The sequence below is a fragment of the Oncorhynchus keta genome, chromosome 12 (genome assembly GCF_023373465.1).
Source record: "Oncorhynchus keta strain PuntledgeMale-10-30-2019 chromosome 12, Oket_V2, whole genome shotgun sequence".
In the NCBI taxonomy this organism is placed as follows: domain Eukaryota; kingdom Metazoa; phylum Chordata; class Actinopteri; order Salmoniformes; family Salmonidae; genus Oncorhynchus; species Oncorhynchus keta.
The window spans coordinates 52,813,010-52,833,764 of record NC_068432.1 but is presented as its reverse complement, the minus strand read 5'-3'; the positions used below and the strand labels follow the sequence as shown (position 1 = coordinate 52,833,764).

At 47.0% G+C, this 20,755-nt stretch overlaps 1 protein-coding gene across 1 annotated transcript in view; it reads right to left on the bottom strand.

Annotated features, from left to right (window-relative positions):
• The window catches only part of wdr91 (WD repeat domain 91), a 62,767-nt gene that overhangs the window by 32,835 nt on the left and 9,177 nt on the right, over positions 1–20,755 (bottom strand). The window contains exons 6-8 of the mRNA XM_052458616.1: positions 20,419–20,525; positions 18,743–18,914; positions 16,885–17,043 (exon numbers count right to left, since the gene is read on the bottom strand). Of these exons, the coding sequence (XP_052314576.1) occupies positions 16,885–17,043; positions 18,743–18,914; positions 20,419–20,525 (438 nt within the window). The remainder of the gene's footprint in view (positions 1–16,884; positions 17,044–18,742; positions 18,915–20,418; positions 20,526–20,755) is intronic.

The window sequence follows — 20,755 nt, the reverse complement described above, 5'->3', positions numbered from 1 at the left end:
ACCCCATGTCGGAAGGATCGGTACACAATTCCTGGAAGCTGAACATTTCCTTCCCAGTTCTTCTATGGCCTGCATGCTCACCAGTCATGTCACCCATTGAACATGTTCTTCTATGGCCTGCATGCTCACCATTCATTGAACATGTTTGAGAGACTCTGGATCGACATGTATGACAGCGTGTTCCAGTTCCCGCCAATATCCAGCAACTTCGCCCAGCCATTGAAGAGGAGTGGGGACAACATTCCACAGGCCACAATCAACAGCCTGATCAACTCTGTGTGAAGAAGATGTGTCACGCTGCATGAGGCAAATGGTGGTCTCACCAGATACTGACTGGTTTTCTGATCCCACGTCCCTACCCTTCTTTAAGTATCTGTAACTAACAGATGCACATCTGTATTCTCAGCAGAGTATGTGAGCGGAGCGAGGAGCGGAACGTGCCCGATTTCACTGGAGCGAGATTCCCCAAAGCCTGGAGGTCGGTCTTCTCGCCGGCTCCAATTTCTCTCCAGTAGCACTCACTTCAGGAGCTCAGGGCATGCCGGCCCAGCATGCATTTGGAGTCTACTTGTGTGCTGCTATAGCTCCTTGCTATAGCTACTGTCATCTAGTGTGCTAAATGTTTTCATACAGAAACGGATAAAACACAGTCACGTTGAATCAACTCCGATTCCCAGTCACGTTGAATCAACTCCGATTCCCAGTCATGTTGAATCAACTCCGATTCCCAGTCATGTCGAATCAACTCCGATTCCCAGTCATGTCGAATCAACTCCGATTCCCAGTCATGTCGAATCAACTCCGATTCCCAGTCACGTTGAATCAACTCCGATTCCCAGTCACGTTGAATCAACTCCGATTCCCAGTCATGTCGAATCAACTCCGATTCCCAGTCATGTCGAATCAACTCCGATTCCCAGTCATGTTGAATCAACTCCGATTCCCAGTCATGTTGAATCAACTCCGATTCCCAGTCATGTTGAATCAACTCCGATTCCCAGTCATGTCGAATCAACTCCGATTCCCAGTCATGTCGAATCAACTCCGATTCCCAGTCATGTTGAATCAACTCCGATTCCCAGTAATGTCGAATCAACTCTGATTCCCAGTCATGTCGAATCAACTCCGATTCCCAGTCATGTCGAATCAACTCCGATTCCCAGTCATGTCGAATCAACTCCGATTCCCAGTCATGTTGAATCAACTCCGATTCCCAGTCATGTTGAATCAACTCCGATTCCCAGTCATGTTGAATCAACTCCGATTCCCAGTCATGTTGAATCAACTCCGATTCCCAGTCATGTTGAATCAACTCCGATTCCCAGTCATGTCGAATCAACTCCGATTCCCAGTCATGTCGAATCAACTCCGATTCCCAGTCATGTCGAATCAACTCCGATTCCCAGTCATGTCGAATCAACTCCGATTCCCAGTCATGTCGAATCAACTCCGATTCCCAGTCATGTCGAATCAACTCCGATTCCCAGTCACGTCAAATCAACTCCGATTCCCAGTCACGTCAAATCAACTCCGATTCCCAGTCACGTCAAACCAACTCCGATTCCCAGTCACGTCAAACCAACTCCGATTCCCAGTCACGTCAAACCAACTCCGATTCCCAGTAACGTCGAATCAACTCCGATTCCCAGTAACGTCGAATCAACTCCGATTCCCAGTCATGTCGAATCAACTCCGATTCCCAGTCATGTCGAATCAACTCCGATTCCCAGTCATGTCGAATCAACTCCGATTCCCAGTCATGTCGAATCAACTCCGATTCCCAGTCATGTTGAATCAACTCCGATTCCCAGTCATGTTGAATCAACTCCGATTCCCAGTCATGTCGAATCAACTCCGATTCCCAGTCATGTCGAATCAACTCCGATTCCCAGTCATGTCGAATCAACTCCGATTCCCAGTCATGTCGAATCAACTCCGATTCCCAGTCATGTCGAATCAACTCCGATTCCCAGTCATGTCGAATCAACTCCGATTCCCAGTCATGTCGAATCAACTCCGATTCCCAGTCATGTCGAATCAACTCCGATTCCCAGTCATGTCGAATCAACTCCGATTCCCAGTCACGTCGAATCAACTCCGATTCCCAGTCACGTCAAATCAACTCCGATTCCCAGTCACGTCAAATCAACTCCGATTCCCAGTCACGTCAAACCAACTCCGATTCCCAGTCATGTCAAACCAACTCCGATTCCCAGTCATGTCAAACCAACTCCGATTCCCAGTCACGTCAAACCAACTCCGATTCCCAGTCACGTCAAACCAACTCCGATTCCCAGTCACGTCAAACCAACTCCGATTCCCAGTCACGTCAAACCAACTCCGATTCCCAGTCACGTCAAACCAACTCCGATTCCCAGTCACGTCAAACCAACTCCGATTCCCAGTCACGTCAAACCAACTCCGATTCCCAGTCATGTCGAATCAACTCCGATTCCCAGTCACGTCGAATCAACTCCGATTCCCAGTCACGTCAAACCAACTCCGATTCCCAGTCACGTCAAACCAACTCCGATTCCCAGTCACGTCAAACCAACTCCGATTCCCAGTCACGTCAAACCAACTCCGATTCCCAGTCACGTCAAACCAACTCCGATTCCCAGTCACGTCAAACCAACTCCGATTCCCAGTCACGTCAAACCAACTCCGATTCCCAGTCACGTCAAACCAACTCCGATTCCCAGTCACGTCAAACCAACTCCGATTCCCAGTCACGTCAAACCAACTCCGATTCCCAGTCACGTCAAACCAACTCCGATTCCCAGTCACGTCAAACCAACTCCGATTCCCAGTCACGTCAAACCAACTCCGATTCCCAGTCACGTCAAACCAACTCCGATTCACAGTCATGTCGAATCAACTCCGATTCACAGTCATGTCAAACCAACTCCGATTCCCAGTCATGTCAAACCAACTCCGATTCCCAGTCATGTCAAACCAACTCCGATTCCCAGTCACGTCAAACCAACTCCGATTCCCAGTCACGTCAAACCAACTCCGATTCCCAGTCATGTCAAACCAACTCCGATTCCCAGTCATGTCAAACCAACTCCGATTCCCAGTCATGTCAAACCAACTCCGATTCCCAGTCACGTCAAACCAACTCCGATTCCCAGTCACGTCAAACCAACTCCGATTCCCAGTCACGTCTAACCAACTCCGATTCCCAGTCACGTCGAACCAACTCCGATTCCCAGTCATGTCGAACCAACTCCGATTCCCAGTCATGTCAAACCAACTCCGATTCCCAGTCATGTCAAACCAACTCCGATTCCCAGTCATGTCAAACCAACTCCGATTCCCAGTCACGTCAAACCAACTCCGATTCCCAGTCATGTCAAACCAACTCCGATTCCCAGTCATGTGGAATCAACTCCAATTCCCAGTCATGTCAAACCAACTCCGATTCCCAGTCACGTCAAACCAACTCCGATTCCCAGTCACGTCAAACCAACTCCGATTCCCAGTCACGTCAAACCAACTCCGATTCCCAGTCATGTCAAACCAACTCCGATTCCCAGTCATGTGGAATCAACTCCGATTCCCAGTCATGACGAATCAACTCCGATTCCCAGTCATGTCAAACCAACTCCGATTCCCAGTCATGTCAAACCAACTCCGATTCCCAGTCATGTCAAACCAACTCCGATTCCCAGTCACGTCAAACCAACTCCGATTCCCAGTCACGTCAAACCAACTCCGATTCCCAGTCACGTCAAACCAACTCCGATTCCCAGTCATGTCAAACCAACTCCGATTCCCAGTCATGTCAAACCAACTCCGATTCCCAGTCATGTCAAACCAACTCCGATTCCCAGTCATGTCAAACCAACTCCGATTCCCAGTCATGTCAAACCAACTCCGATTCCCAGTCATGTCAAACCAACTCCGATTCCCAGTCATGTCAAACCAACTCCGATTCCCAGTCATGTGGAATCAACTCCGATTCCCAGTCATGACGAATCAACTCCGATTCCCAGTCATGACGAATCAACTCCGATTCCCAGTCATGTCAAACCAACTCCGATTCCCAGTCATGTCAAACCAACTCCGATTCCCAGTCATGTCAAACCAACTCCGATTCCCAGTCATGTCAAACCAACTCCGATTCCCAGTCATGTGGAATCAACTCCAATTCCCAGTCATGACGAATCAACTCCGATTCTCAGTCATGTCAAACCAACTCCGATTCCCAGTCATGTCAAACCAACTCCGATTCCCATCACGTCAAACCAACTCCGATTCCCAGTCATGTCGAATCAACTCCGATTCCCAGTCACGTCAAATCAACTCCGATTCCCAGTCATGTCAAACCAACTCCGATTCCCAGTCACGTCAAACCAACTCCGATTCCCAGTCACGTCAAATCAACTCCGATTCCCAGTCACGTCAAACCAACTCCGATTCCCAGTCATGTCAAACCAACTCCGATTCCCAGTCACGTCAAACCAACTCCGATTCCCAGTCATGTCAAACCAACTCCGATTCCCAGTCACGTCAAACCAACTCCGATTCCCAGTCATGTCAAACCAACTCCGATTCACAGTCACGTCAAACCAACTCCGATTCCCAGTCATGTCAAACCAACTCCGATTCACAGTCATGTCAAACCAACTCCGATTCCCAGTCACGTCAAACCAACTCCGATTCCCAGTCATGTCGAATCAACTCCGATTCCCAGTCATGTCAAACCAACTCCGATTCCCAGTCATGTCAAACCAACTCCGATTCCCAGTCACGTCAAATCAACTCCGATTCCCAGTCACGTCAAACCAACTCCGATTCCCAGTCATGTCAAACCAACTCCGATTCCCAGTCATGTCAAACCAACTCCGATTCCCAGTCATGTGGAATCAACTCCGATTCCCAGTCATGACGAATCAACTCCGATTCCCAGTCATGACGAATCAACTCCGATTCCCAGTCATGTCAAACCAACTCCGATTCCCAGTCATGTCAAACCAACTCCGATTCCCAGTCATGTCAAACCAACTCCGATTCCCAGTCATGTCAAACCAACTCCGATTCCCATCACGTCAAACCAACTCCGATTCCCAGTCATGTCAAACCAACTCCGATTCCCAGTCATGTCAAACCAACTCCGATTCCCAGTCACGTCGAACCAACTCCGATTCCCAGTCATGTCAAACCAACTCCGATTCCCAGTCATGTCAAACCAACTCCGATTCCCAGTCATGTCAAACCAACTCCGATTCCCAGTCATGTCAAACCAACTCCGATTCCCAGTCATGTCGAATCAACTCCGATTCCCAGTCATGTCAAACCAACTCCGATTCCCAGTCATGTCAAACCAACTCCGATTCCCAGTCATGTCAAACCAACTCCGATTCCCAGTCATGACGAATCAACTCCGATTCCCTGTCATGACGAATCAACTCCGATTCCCTGTCATGTCAAACCAACTCCGATTCCCAGTCATGTCGAATCAACTCCGATTCCCAGTCATGTCAAACCAACTCCGATTCCCAGTCACGTCAAACCAACTCCGATTCCCAGTCACGTCAAACCAACTCCGATTCCCAGTCACGTCAAACCAACTCCGATTCCCAGTCATGTCAAACCAACTCCGATTCCCAGTCACGTCGAACCAACTCCGATTCCCAGTCATGTCAAACCAACTCCGATTCCCAGTCCAGTCAAACCAACTCCGATTCCCAGTCATGTCAAACCAACTCCGATTCCCAGTCATGTCAAACCAACTCCGATTCCCAGTCATGTCGAATCAACTCCGATTCCCAGTCATGACGAATCAACTCCGATTCCCAGTCATGTCAAACCAACTTCGATTCCCAGTCATGTCAAACCAACTCCGATTCCCAGTCATGTTGAATCAACTCCGATTCCCAGTCATGTCAAACCAACTCCGATTCCCAGCCATGTCAAACCAACTCCGATTCCCAGTCATGTCGAATCAACTCTGATTCCCAGTCATGTTGAATCAACTCCGATTCCCAGTCATGTCAAACCAACTCCGATTCCCAGTCATGTCAAACCAACTCCGATTCCCAGTCATGTCAAACCAACTCCGATTCCCAGTCATGTCAAACCAACTCCGATTCCCAGTCATGTCAAACCAACTCCGATTCCCAGTCATGTCAAACCAACTCCGATTCCCAGTCATGTCAAACCAACTCCGATTCCCAGTCACGTCAAACCAACTCCGATTCCCAGTTATGTGAAACCAACTCCGATTCCCAGTCATGTCGAATCAACTCCGATTCCCAGTCATGTCAAACCAACTCCGATTCCCAGTCATGTCGAATCAACTCCGATTCCCAGTCATGTTAAATCAACTCCGATTCCCAGTCACGTCAAACCAACTCCGATTCCCAGTCATGTCGAATCAACTCCGATTCCCAGTCACGTCAAACCAACTCCGATTCCCAGTCATGTCAAACCAACTCCGATTCCCAGTCATGTCAAACCAACTCCGATTCCCAGTCATGTCAAACCAACTCCGATTCCCAGTCATGTCAAACCAACTCCGATTCCCAGTCATGTCAAACCAACTCCGATTCCCAGTCATGTCAAACCAACTCCGATTCCCAGTCATGTCAAACCAACTCCGATTCCCAGTCACGTCAAACCAACTCCGATTCCCAGTCACGTCAAACCAACTCCGATTCCCAGTCACGTCAAACCAACTCCGATTCCCAGTCATGTCAAACCAACTCTGATTCCCAGTCATGTCAAACCAACTCTGATTCCCAGTCATGTCAAACCAACTCTGATTCCCAGTCATGCCGAATCAACTCCGATTCCCAGTCATGTCAAACCAACTCCGATTCCCAGTCATTTTGAATCAACTCCGATTCCCAGTCATTTTGAATCAACTCCGATTCCCAGTCACGTCAAACCAACTCCGATTCCCAGTCATGTCAAACCAACTCCGATTCCCAGTCATGTCAAACCAACTCCGATTCCCAGTCATGTCAAACCAACTCCGATTCCCAGTCATGTCAAACCAACTCCGATTCCCAGTCATGTCAAACCAACTCCGATTCCCAGTCACGTCAAACCAACTCCGATTCCCAGTCACGTCAAACCAACTCCGATTCCCAGTCATGTCAAACCAACTCCGATTCCCAGTCACGTCAAACCAACTCTGATTCCCAGTCATGTCAAACCAACTCTGATTCCCAGTCATGTCAAACCAACTCCGATTCCCAGTCATTTTGAATCAACTCCGATTCCCAGCATGTTGAATCAACTCCGATTCCCAGTCATGTTGAATCAACTCCGATTCCCAGTCATGTTGAATCAACTCCGATTCCCAGTCATGTTGAATCAACTCCGATTCCCAGTCATGTCAAACCAACTCCGATTCCCAGTCATGTCAAACCAACTCCGATTCCCAGTCACGTCAAACCAACTCCGATTCCCAGTCACGTCAAACCAACTCTGATTCCCAGTCATGTCAAACCAACTCCGATTCCCAGTCATTTTGAATCAACTCCGATTCCCAGCATGTTGAATCAACTCCGATTCCCAGTCATGTTGAATCAACTCCGATTCCCAGTCATGTTGAATCAACTCCGATTCCCAGTCATGTTGAATCAACTCCGATTCCCAGTCATGTCAAACCAACTCCGATTCCCAGTCATGTCAAACCAACTCCGATTCCCAGTCACGTCAAACCAACTCCGATTCCCAGTCACGTCAAACCAACTCCGATTCCCAGTCATTTTGAATCAACTCCGATTCCCAGTCATGTTGAATCAACTCCGATTCCCAGTCATGTTGAATCAACTCCGATTCCCAGTCATGTTGAATCAACTCCGATTCCCAGTCATGTTGAATCAACTCCGATTCCCAGTCATGTTGAATGAACTCCGATTCCCAGTCATGTCAAACCAACTCCGATTCCCAGTCATGTTGAATCAACTCCGATTCCCAGTCATGTTGAATCAGCTCCGATTCCCAGTCATGTCAAACCAACTCCGATTCCCAGTCACGTCAAACCAACTCCGATTCCCAGTCACGTCAAACCAACTCCGATTCCCAGTTATGTGAAACCAACTCTGATTCCCAGTCATGTTGAATCAACTCCGATTCCCAGTCATGTTGAATCAACTCCGATTCCCAGTCATGTTGAATCAACTCCGATTCCCAGTCATGTTGAATCAACTCCGATTCCCAGTCATGTTGAATCAACTCCGATTCCCAGTCATGTCAAACCAACTCCGATTCCCAGTCATGTTGAATCAACTCCGATTCCCAGTCATGTCAAACCAACTCCGATTCCCAGTCACGTCAAACCAACTCCGATTCCCAGTCACGTCAAACCAACTCCGATTCCCAGTTATGTGAAACCAACTCCGATTCCCAGTCATGTCGAATCAACTCCGATTCCCAGTCATGTCAAACCAACTCCGATTCCCAGTTACGTCAAACCAACTCCGATTCCCAGTTATGTGAAACCAACTCCGATTCCCAGTCATGTCGAATCAACTCCGATTCCCAGTCATGTCAAACCAACTCCGATTCCCAGTCATGTCAAACCAACTCCGATTCCCAGTCATGTCAAACCAACTCCGATTCCCAGTCATGTCAAACCAACTCCGATTCCCAGTCATGTCAAATCAACTCCGATTCCCAGTCATGTTAAACCAACTCCGATTCCCAGTCATGACGAATCAACTCCGATTCCCAGTCATGACGAATCAACTCCGATTCCCAGTCATGTCGAATCAACTCCGATTCCCAGTCATGTCAAACCAACTCCGATTCCCAGTCACGTTAAATCAACTCCGATTCCCAGTCACGTTAAATCAACTCCGATTCCCAGTCATGTTAAATCAACTCCGATTCCCAGTCATGTTAAACCAACTCCGATTCCCAGTCATGTCAAACCAACTCCGATTCACAGTCATGTCAAACCAACTCCGATTCCCAGTCATGTCAAACCAACTCCGATTCCCTGTCACGTCAAACCAACTCCGATTCCCAGTCATGTCAAACCAACTCCGATTCCCAGTCACGTCAAACCAACTCCGATTCACAGTCATGTCAAACCAACTCCGATTCCCAGTCATGTCAAACCAACTCCGATTCCCTGTCACGTCAAACCAACTCCGATTCCCAGTCATGTCAAACCAACTCCGATTCACAGTCATGTCAAACCAACTCCGATTCCCAGTCATGTCAAACCAACTCCGATTCCCAGTCACGTCGAACCAACTCCGATTCCCAGTCATGTCAAACCAACTCCGATTCCCAGTCATGTCAAACCAACTCCGATTCCCAGTCATGTCAAACCAACTCCGATTCCCAGTCATGTCAAACCAACTCCAAATCCCAGTCATGTCGAATCAACTCCGATTCCCAGTCATGTCAAACCAACTCCGATTCCCAGTCATGTCAAACCAACTCCGATTCCCAGTCATGTCAAACCAACTCCGATTCCCAGTCATGACGAATCAACTCCGATTCCCTGTCATGACGAATCAACTCCGATTCCCTGTCATGTCAAACCAACTCCGATTCCCAGTCATGTCGAATCAACTCCGATTCCCAGTCATGTCAAACCAACTCCGATTCCCAGTCACGTCAAACCAACTCCGATTCCCAGTCACGTCAAACCAACTCCGATTCCCAGTCACGTCAAACCAACTCCGATTCCCAGTCATGTCAAACCAACTCCGATTCCCAGTCATGTCAAACCAACTCCGATTCCCAGTCCAGTCAAACCAACTCCGATTCCCAGTCACGTCAAACCAACTCCGATTCCCAGTCACGTCAAACCAACTCCGATTCCAAGTCATGACGAATCAACTCCGATTCCCAGTCATGACGAATCAACTCCGATTCCCAGTCATGTCAAACCAACTCCGATTCCCAGTCATGTCAAACCAACTCCGATTCCCAGTCATGTCAAACCAACTCCGATTCCCAGTCATGTCAAACCAACTCCGATTCCCAGTCATGTCAAACCAACTCCGATTCCCAGTCACGTCAAACCAACTCCGATTCCCAGTCACGTCAAACCAACTCCGATTCCCAGTCACGTCAAACCAACTCCGATTCCCAGTCATGTCAAACCAACTCTGATTCCCAGTCATGTCAAACCAACTCTGATTCCCAGTCATGTCAAACCAACTCTGATTCCCAGTCATGCCGAATCAACTCCGATTCCCAGTCATGTCAAACCAACTCCGATTCCCAGTCATTTTGAATCAACTCCGATTCCCAGTCATTTTGAATCAACTCCGATTCCCAGTCACGTCAAACCAACTCCGATTCCCAGTCATGTCAAACCAACTCCGATTCCCAGTCATGTCAAACCAACTCCGATTCCCAGTCATGTCAAACCAACTCCGATTCCCAGTCATGTCAAACCAACTCCGATTCCCAGTCATGTCAAACCAACTCCGATTCCCAGTCACGTCAAACCAACTCCGATTCCCAGTCACGTCAAACCAACTCCGATTCCCAGTCATGTCAAACCAACTCCGATTCCCAGTCACGTCAAACCAACTCTGATTCCCAGTCATGTCAAACCAACTCTGATTCCCAGTCATGTCAAACCAACTCCGATTCCCAGTCATGTCAAACCAACTCCGATTCCCAGTCATGACGAATCAACTCCGATTCCCTGTCATGACGAATCAACTCCGATTCCCTGTCATGTCAAAACCAACTCCGATTCCCAGTCATGTCGAATCAACTCCGATTCCCAGTCATGTCAAACCAACTCCGATTCCCAGTCACGTCAAACCAACTCCGATTCCCAGTCACGTCAAACCAACTCCGATTCCCAGTCACGTCAAACCAACTCCGATTCCCAGTCATGTGAAACCAACTCCGATTCCCAGTCATGTCAAACCAACTCCGATTCCCAGTCCAGTCAAACCAACTCCGATTCCCAGTCACGTCAAACCAACTCCGATTCCCAGTCACGTCAAACCAACTCCGATTCCAAGTCATGACGAATCAACTCCGATTCCCAGTCATGACGAATCAACTCCGATTCCCAGTCATGTCAAACCAACTCCGATTCCCAGTCATGTCAAACCAACTCCGATTCCCAGTCATGTCAAACCAACTCCGATTCCCAGTCATGTCAAACCAACTCCGATTCCCAGTCATGTCAAACCAACTCCGATTCCCAGTCACGTCAAACCAACTCCGATTCCCAGTCACGTCAAACCAACTCCGATTCCCAGTCACGTCAAACCAACTCCGATTCCCAGTCATGTCAAACCAACTCTGATTCCCAGTCATGTCAAACCAACTCTGATTCCCAGTCATGTCAAACCAACTCTGATTCCCAGTCATGCCGAATCAACTCCGATTCCCAGTCATGTCAAACCAACTCCGATTCCCAGTCATTTTGAATCAACTCCGATTCCCAGTCATTTTGAATCAACTCCGATTCCCAGTCACGTCAAACCAACTCCGATTCCCAGTCATGTCAAACCAACTCCGATTCCCAGTCATGTCAAACCAACTCCGATTCCCAGTCATGTCAAACCAACTCCGATTCCCAGTCATGTCAAACCAACTCCGATTCCCAGTCATGTCAAACCAACTCCGATTCCCAGTCACGTCAAACCAACTCCGATTCCCAGTCACGTCAAACCAACTCCGATTCCCAGTCATGTCAAACCAACTCCGATTCCCAGTCACGTCAAACCAACTCTGATTCCCAGTCATGTCAAACCAACTCTGATTCCCAGTCATGTCAAACCAACTCCGATTCCCAGTCATTTTGAATCAACTCCGATTCCCAGCATGTTGAATCAACTCCGATTCCCAGTCATGTTGAATCAACTCCGATTCCCAGTCATGTTGAATCAACTCCGATTCCCAGTCATGTTGAATCAACTCCGATTCCCAGTCATGTCAAACCAACTCCGATTCCCAGTCATGTCAAACCAACTCCGATTCCCAGTCACGTCAAACCAACTCCGATTCCCAGTCACGTCAAACCAACTCCGATTCCCAGTCATTTTGAATCAACTCCGATTCCCAGTCATGTTGAATCAACTCCGATTCCCAGTCATGTTGAATCAACTCCGATTCCCAGTCATGTTGAATCAACTCCGATTCCCAGTCATGTTGAATGAACTCCGATTCCCAGTCATGTCAAACCAACTCCGATTCCCAGTCATGTTGAATCAACTCCGATTCCCAGTCATGTTGAATCAACTCCGATTCCCAGTCATGTCAAACCAACTCCGATTCCCAGTCACGTCAAACCAACTCCGATTCCCAGTCACGTCAAACCAACTCCGATTCCCAGTTATGTGAAACCAACTCTGATTCCCAGTCATGTTGAATCAACTCCGATTCCCAGTCATGTTGAATCAACTCCGATTCCCAGTCATGTTGAATCAACTCCGATTCCCAGTCATGTTGAATCAACTCCGATTCCCAGTCATGTTGAATCAACTCCGATTCCCAGTCATGTTGAATCAACTCCGATTCCCAGTCATGTCGAATCAACTCCGATTCCCAGTCATGTTGAATCAACTCCGATTCCCAGTCACGTCAAACCAACTCCGATTCCCAGTCACGTCAAACCAACTCCGATTCCCAGTTATGTGAAACCAACTCCGATTCCCAGTCATGTCGAATCAACTCCGATTCCCAGTCATGTCAAACCAACTCCGATTCCCAGTTACGTCAAACCAACTCCGATTCCCAGTTATGTGAAACCAACTCCGATTCCCAGTCATGTCGAATCAACTCCGATTCCCAGTCATGTCAAACCAACTCCGATTCCCAGTCATGTCAAACCAACTCCGATTCCCAGTCATGTCAAACCAACTCCGATTCCCAGTCATGTCAAATCAACTCCGATTCCCAGTCATGTTAAACCAACTCCGATTCCCAGTCATGACGAATCAACTCCGATTCCCAGTCATGACGAATCAACTCCGATTCCCAGTCATGTCGAATCAACTCCGATTCCCAGTCATGTCAAACCAACTCCGATTCCCAGTCACGTTAAATCAACTCCGATTCCCAGTCACGTTAAATCAACTCCGATTCCCAGTCATGTTAAATCAACTCCGATTCCCAGTCATGTTAAACCAACTCCGATTCCCAGTCATGTCAAACCAACTCCGATTCACAGTCATGTCAAACCAACTCCGATTCCCAGTCATGTCAAACCAACTCCGATTCCCTGTCACGTCAAACCAACTCCGATTCCCAGTCATGTCAAACCAACTCCGATTCCCAGTCACGTCAAACCAACTCCGATTCACAGTCATGTCAAACCAACTCCGATTCCCAGTCATGTCAAACCAACTCCGATTCCCAGTCATGTCAAACCAACTCCGATTCCCTGTCACGTCAAACCAACTCCAATTCCCAGTCATGTCAAACCAACTCCGATTCACAGTCATGTCAAACCAACTCCGATTCCCAGTCATGTCAAACCAACTCCGATTCCCAGTCACGTCGAACCAACTCCGATTCCCAGTCATGTCAAACCAACTCCGATTCCCAGTCATGTCAAACCAACTCCGATTCCCAGTCATGTCAAACCAACTCCGATTCCCAGTCATGTCAAACCAACTCCAATTCCCAGTCATGTCGAATCAACTCCGATTCCCAGTCATGTCAAACCAACTCCGATTCCCAGTCACGTCAAACCAACTCCGATTCCCAGTCATGTGAAACCAACTCCGATTCCCAGTCATGTCAAACCAACTCCGATTCCCAGTCCAGTCAAACCAACTCCGATTCCCAGTCACGTCAAACCAACTCCGATTCCCAGTCACGTCAAACCAACTCCGATTCCAAGTCATGACGAATCAACTCCGATTCCCAGTCATGACGAATCAACTCCGATTCCCAGTCATGTCAAACCAACTCCGATTCCCAGTCATGTCAAACCAACTCCGATTCCCAGTCATGTCAAACCAACTCCGATTCCCAGTCATGTCAAACCAACTCCGATTCCCAGTCATGTCAAACCAACTCCGATTCCCAGTCACGTCAAACCAACTCCGATTCCCAGTCACGTCAAACCAACTCCGATTCCCAGTCACGTCAAACCAACTCCGATTCCCAGTCATGTCAAACCAACTCTGATTCCCAGTCATGTCAAACCAACTCTGATTCCCAGTCATGTCAAACCAACTCTGATTCCCAGTCATGCCGAATCAACTCCGATTCCCAGTCATGTCAAACCAACTCCGATTCCCAGTCATTTTGAATCAACTCCGATTCCCAGTCATTTTGAATCAACTCCGATTCCCAGTCACGTCAAACCAACTCCGATTCCCAGTCATGTCAAACCAACTCCGATTCCCAGTCATGTCAAACCAACTCCGATTCCCAGTCATGTCAAACCAACTCCGATTCCCAGTCATGTCAAACCAACTCCGATTCCCAGTCATGTCAAACCAACTCCGATTCCCAGTCACGTCAAACCAACTCCGATTCCCAGTCACGTCAAACCAACTCCGATTCCCAGTCATGTCAAACCAACTCCGATTCCCAGTCACGTCAAACCAACTCTGATTCCCAGTCATGTCAAACCAACTCTGATTCCCAGTCATGTCAAACCAACTCCGATTCCCAGTCATTTTGAATCAACTCCGATTCCCAGCATGTTGAATCAACTCCGATTCCCAGTCATGTTGAATCAACTCCGATTCCCAGTCATGTTGAATCAACTCCGATTCCCAGTCATGTTGAATCAACTCCGATTCCCAGTCATGTCAAACCAACTCCGATTCCCAGTCATGTCAAACCAACTCCGATTCCCAGTCACGTCAAACCAACTCCGATTCCCAGTCACGTCAAACCAACTCCGATTCCCAGTCATTTTGAATCAACTCCGATTCCCAGTCATGTTGAATCAACTCCGATTCCCAGTCATGTTGAATCAACTCCGATTCCCAGTCATGTTGAATCAACTCCGATTCCCAGTCATGTTGAATGAACTCCGATTCCCAGTCATGTCAAACCAACTCCGATTCCCAGTCATGTTGAATCAACTCCGATTCCCAGTCATGTTGAATCAACTCCGATTCCCAGTCATGTCAAACCAACTCCGATTCCCAGTCACGTCAAACCAACTCCGATTCCCAGTCACGTCAAACCAACTCCGATTCCCAGTTATGTGAAACCAACTCTGATTCCCAGTCATGTTGAATCAACTCCGATTCCCAGTCATGTTGAATCAACTCCGATTCCCAGTCATGTTGAATCAACTCCGATTCCCAGTCATGTTGAATCAACTCCGATTCCCAGTCATGTTGAATCAACTCCGATTCCCAGTCATGTCGAATCAACTCCGATTCCCAGTCATGTTGAATCAACTCCGATTCCCAGTCATGTCAAACCAACTCCGATTCCCAGTCACGTCAAACCAACTCCGATTCCCAGTCACGTCAAACCAACTCCGATTCCCAGTTATGTGAAACCAACTCCGATTCCCAGTCATGTCGAATCAACTCCGATTCCCAGTCATGTCAAACCAACTCCGATTCCCAGTCACGTCAAACCAACTCCGATTCCCAGTTATGTGAAACCAACTCCGATTCCCAGTCATGTCGAATCAACTCCGATTCCCAGTCATGTCAAACCAACTCCGATTCCCAGTCATGTCAAACCAACTCCGATTCCCAGTCATGTCAAACCAACTCCGATTCCCAGTCATGTCAAATCAACTCCGATTCCCAGTCATGTTAAACCAACTCCGATTCCCAGTCATGACGAATCAACTCCGATTCCCAGTCATGACGAATCAACTCCGATTCCCAGTCATGTCGAATCAACTCCGATTCCCAGTCATGTCAAACCAACTCCGATTCCCAGTCACGTTAAATCAACTCCGATTCCCAGTCATGTTAAATCAACTCCGATTCCCAGTCATGTTAAATCAACTCCGATTCCCAGTCATGTTAAACCAACTCCGATTCCCAGTCATGTCAAACCAACTCCGATTCACAGTCATGTCAAACCAACTCCGATTCCCAGTCATGTCAAACCAACTCCGATTCCCAGTCACGTCAAACCAACTCCGATTCCCAGTCATGTCAAACCAACTCCGATTCCCAGTCACGTCAAACCAACTCCGATTCACAGTCATGTCAAACCAACTCCGATTCCCAGTCATGTCAAACCAACTCCGATTCCCTGTCACGTCAAACCAACTCCGATTCCCAGTCATGTCAAACCAACTCCGATTCACAGTCATGTCAAACCAACTCCGATTCACAGTCATGTCAAACCAACTCCGATTCCCAGTCATGTCAAACCAACTCCGATTCACAGTCATGACGAATCAACTCCGATTCCCAGTCATGACGAATCAACTCCGATTCCCAGTCATGACGAATCAACTCCGATTCCCAGTCATGACGAATCAACTCTGATTCCCAGTCATGTCGAATCAACTCCGATTCCCAGTCACGTCAAACCAACTCCGATTCCCAGTCACGTTAAATCAACTCCGACTCCCAGTCATGTTAAATCAACTCCGATTCCCAGTCATGTTAAATCAACTCCGATTCCCAGTCACGTCAAACCAAATCCGATTCCCAGTCATGTGTTTTTGTTCTACCGTGTGTTATTTTTAGTAATACATTGTTATTGGTTACTGTTGTCGGGTTTAGAGCGGACAACAAAGGCCTTTCACTCTACTGTGCATGTGACGATAAAACTTGAATGGCGTTGCCATGGCATTTCCATTGTTTTGGTCATTCCAATTGACCTCTTTGGAATGTAATATGTAAATAGAACGTCATTATAATTCTATAGCCTATTGAAGGAGGGAAAGCACGTAAATGTACGCCAGGAATTTGGTAACAGAAAGTGTAATTAAATTCTAAATATGTCCACTAGGCAACATCCTTTCTTTAGTAATACAGTAGGTGAAACCTGAATTTGTGGCTTGGAGAAGAGCTCCTTCCTTTCCTTCTCGTGGTCCTGGTGTCGTCTCTGTCTGGGGTGGGAAGTAGACCCAGCCTGCAGATCACTGGTTCCCCCAGCGCTACAGACCGGCCTGGGCTCCTTGGAGGCCGCTACTGGGTCCTTGGGCTTCACAGAATGAGATACATGAAAGCGGTTTGTTTTCCAAAACACAGTTAAGTCTGTAATCAAAAACACCCCATCATAAGTATTTACCCCCCCACACACACACACACATTTTGTTACAAATTGGGATTGAAATGTATTTCTTTTAAATTGTCAACAATCTACACAAAATACTCTGTAATGATTAATGAAAAATAAACAATAATACTGTATAATAAACATTAATACTGTATAATACTGTATTATTTTCCCAATATCTTCCCATTATTTTCCCATTTTTCACGGTCAAGGTGATGGGGATCATGGCTTGACAGACATTTTCAAGTCTTGCCATAGATTTTCAAGCAGATTTAAGTCAAAACTGCAACTAGGACACTGAGGAACATTCACTGTCTTCTTGCTAAGCAACTCCAGTGTATATTTGCTCTTGTGTTTTAGGTTATTGTCCTGCTGAAAGGTGAATTCATCTCCCAGTGTCTGGTGGAAAGCAGACTGAACCAGGTTTTCGTCTTGGGTTTTGCCTGCGCTTAGCTCCATTCCAATTATTTTTATCCTGAAAAACTCCCCAGTATTTGCCGATGACAAGCATACCCATACCATGACGCAGCCACCACAATGCTTGAAAATAAGGGGGCAGTTACTCAGTGATGTGTTTTGTTGGATTTACCCCAAAAATAAAACTCTGAATTTATGCCTAATAGTATATTTCTTTGTATTACTTTAGTGCCTTGTTGCATTCTAGATGCATGTTTTGGAATATTTGTATTCTGTATGTCTGAATTTTTCTCGTCACAAGGTCGTTGATCCATCCTCAGTTTTCTCCCATCATAGCCTGTAGCTGTTTTAAAGTCACCAATATCTTCCTGGTGACATCTCTGAGGACGACTGTATCTTTGATGTGTCTGGCGAGTTCAATACGTCATCCACACAGCATCGTTATTAACTTTGATTAAAGACATATTCAAAATGTCTGATTTGTTATTGTTACCCATCTACCAATCACTGCCATTCTTTATATATGAGGCTTTTCGAGAGGAAAAAAAAAAGCTTGTTGGTCATTTGTTGTTGAATCTGTCCTTGAAATTCAAAAACTTGACTGAAGAGCCATACAGATGGTGCATGTAAGGACAGAGGAAAGGTTAGGCATTCAAAAACAAAGTGCATGGAACGTATTACGTGATTCGTTAAGCCAAAATGTTTTACCTGAACTAAGTTAAGCTTGCCTAAACAAAGGGGGGTGAATACTTATGCAGAGACTACATTTTAGTTGGACATTTTTTGTAATAATTTTGTATTTTGTGTAGATCAATGACCCCCGCCCCCCCCTCAAAAAAAAAATAATAATTCAATCCCAATTTGAAAATTCAACCAAATGCGGAAAAAAATAATCCCAAGGGGGGTGAATACTTACAGTATGATACCAACTGTAAATACATAATAATAATAATAATAATAAATACCGCTAGTCATGTCATCAATGGTGTAAACGGCTAAATATTGGTAAAAGTTTAAAGCCACTTGAGTAACAGTGATCCAAGAACAATATGGCACAAACAGTGAGTGGATTTTCCACAGAAACTTTATCTAGCCCCTTAAAACGCATCCCTGAGGGTCTATAAGTCCAGCGTCTCAGTCTCAAGGGATGCCCCCCCCAGAAAAAAACAAAAAACGGCCTAATTTCCGGAAGAACATATGGCCTCACTTGATTGGCTGCGGTGTCCTTGCGTCCCAGCGAGGCCTGTGTTGGCGAGGACCCAGGAAGTCCTCGAGGCATCTTGACAGGTACCCGTCTGCCCTGGGGCAGGAATGTAGAGAAGAAGTTCCTGGAAGGGGTGGTGGTGAGGGCGGGGTTACGCTGGCTCGTCACCAGGTCCCTGTGGAGGACAGACGAATCAAATGTGAATCAAACACGAATCAAACATTTAGTCAGACATGAATCAAGCGGGAATCAAACATTTAGTCAGACATGAATCAAGCGGGAATCAAACATGAATCAAATGTGAATCAAACGTGAATCAAGCAGATCTAGAGGTATTAGAGGCGATGAAGACCAAAGTGGTTGAAAAGTTGTCATCAATAAGATTGATTCAACATTTAGAGATATCAGATACCTCAGCTGCTTTTTAAAACCCCATTCTTCGCTGATGCTATGTGCAGGTCCACTCACAACTGTAAAACTCAATTAACCGTCAGTTACCATGTGCTGTTGTGTGCCTAGTGAGTAAACAAGGTCTATTTGGGAGACAAGCCAAGAATGTTCTGAAAGAAAATGGAAAGCGCCGTAAGAAAATACAGATACTAGATTTCTTGTCTGAAGACTTTTTTTTGATTCAGTTTCCAACGAGTCTCTTACACTGGACTTCTTTACTAAGTGGTGTGTTTAAGCTTTATGAGTGGTTCCTACCTTTTTGCGAGCCATTTGCTTTGTTAAATAGAATGTTACACGTTACAAACTACAGACCAAACTACAGACCAAACTACAGACCAAACTACAGACTAGCTGGAAATGTCCTCAGACAGCGTTGTGTTGTGGTTCCTTTGCTACATAGTGTTTGGTATTGTATTCCCAAAGCCAAACCCTGACAGGAGTCAACCAATGCCCTTCATACCAAGGCCCGTGTCCTCAAAGCGTCTCAAGAGTAGGAATGCTGATCTAGGATCAGTTTTGTCTTTTAAATCGTATTAATAAGATGGAGGGGGGGGAGGGGCATGATCGCACATCAGCACTTCTACTCGGAGACACTTTATGAATACAGGCCCAGAGCTCCAGATATCCCAGCAGCCACTGGGGCCCTCAAGGGCCGGAGCTATGCATCCCAGCAGCCACTGGGGCCCTCAAGGGCCGGAGCTGTGCATCCCAGCAGCCACTGGGGCCCTCAAGGGTCTGAGCTGTGCATCCCAGCAGCCACTGGGGCCCTCAAGGGCCGGAGCTATGCATCCCAGCAGCCACTGAGGCCCTCAAGGGCCTGAGCTGTGCATCCCAGCAGCCACTGAGGCCCTCAAGGGCCTGAGCTGTGCATCCCAGCAGCCACTGGGGCCCTCAAGGGCCTGAGCTGTGCATCCCAGCAGCCACTGGGGCCCTCAAGGGCCTGAGCTGTGCATCCCAGCATAGAGCAAATAGACAGAACAACTGAAACTAATCATGGTGGAAAAACAACAATTCAGGGTGAATTGTTTATTCATCGTCCTTATTCATACGTTAACACATTAAAACAGTTTTAATATATATTAGATTAGTTAAATTATACATCTACAGTATCGTACAAAGAGGAGAAAATACAAACCAAATAACTATATCATACAATTATTAAAACCTTCACTAAAACCCCTCCCTTCAACCCCAAAGTGGGTCAATCCAAGCTCAAAGTTAGTCCTCACAGCTCAGTGTCTCCGAGGCGGTCCATGTTTTGTACGTAGGGGGGGAGTTTGTGATGCACCATCTCTTCCTGCTTCTTGAGTTTAGCCTCTCCCTGCAGGGAAAATAGCTGGAGGCAGGGAAGAGACAGAGAGAGAGAGAGAGAGAGAGAGAGGGGGGAGATGGGAAGAGAGAGAGGGGGGGGAGATGGGAAGAGACAGAGAGAGAGAAAGAGAGAGAGAGAGAGGGGGTAGAGATGGGGAGAAAGAGAGAGAGAGAGAGGGGGGGGTAGAGATGGGAAGAGAGAAAGAGAGGGGGGTGGAGATGGGTAGAGAGAAAGAGAGAGAGGGGGGGCAAAGA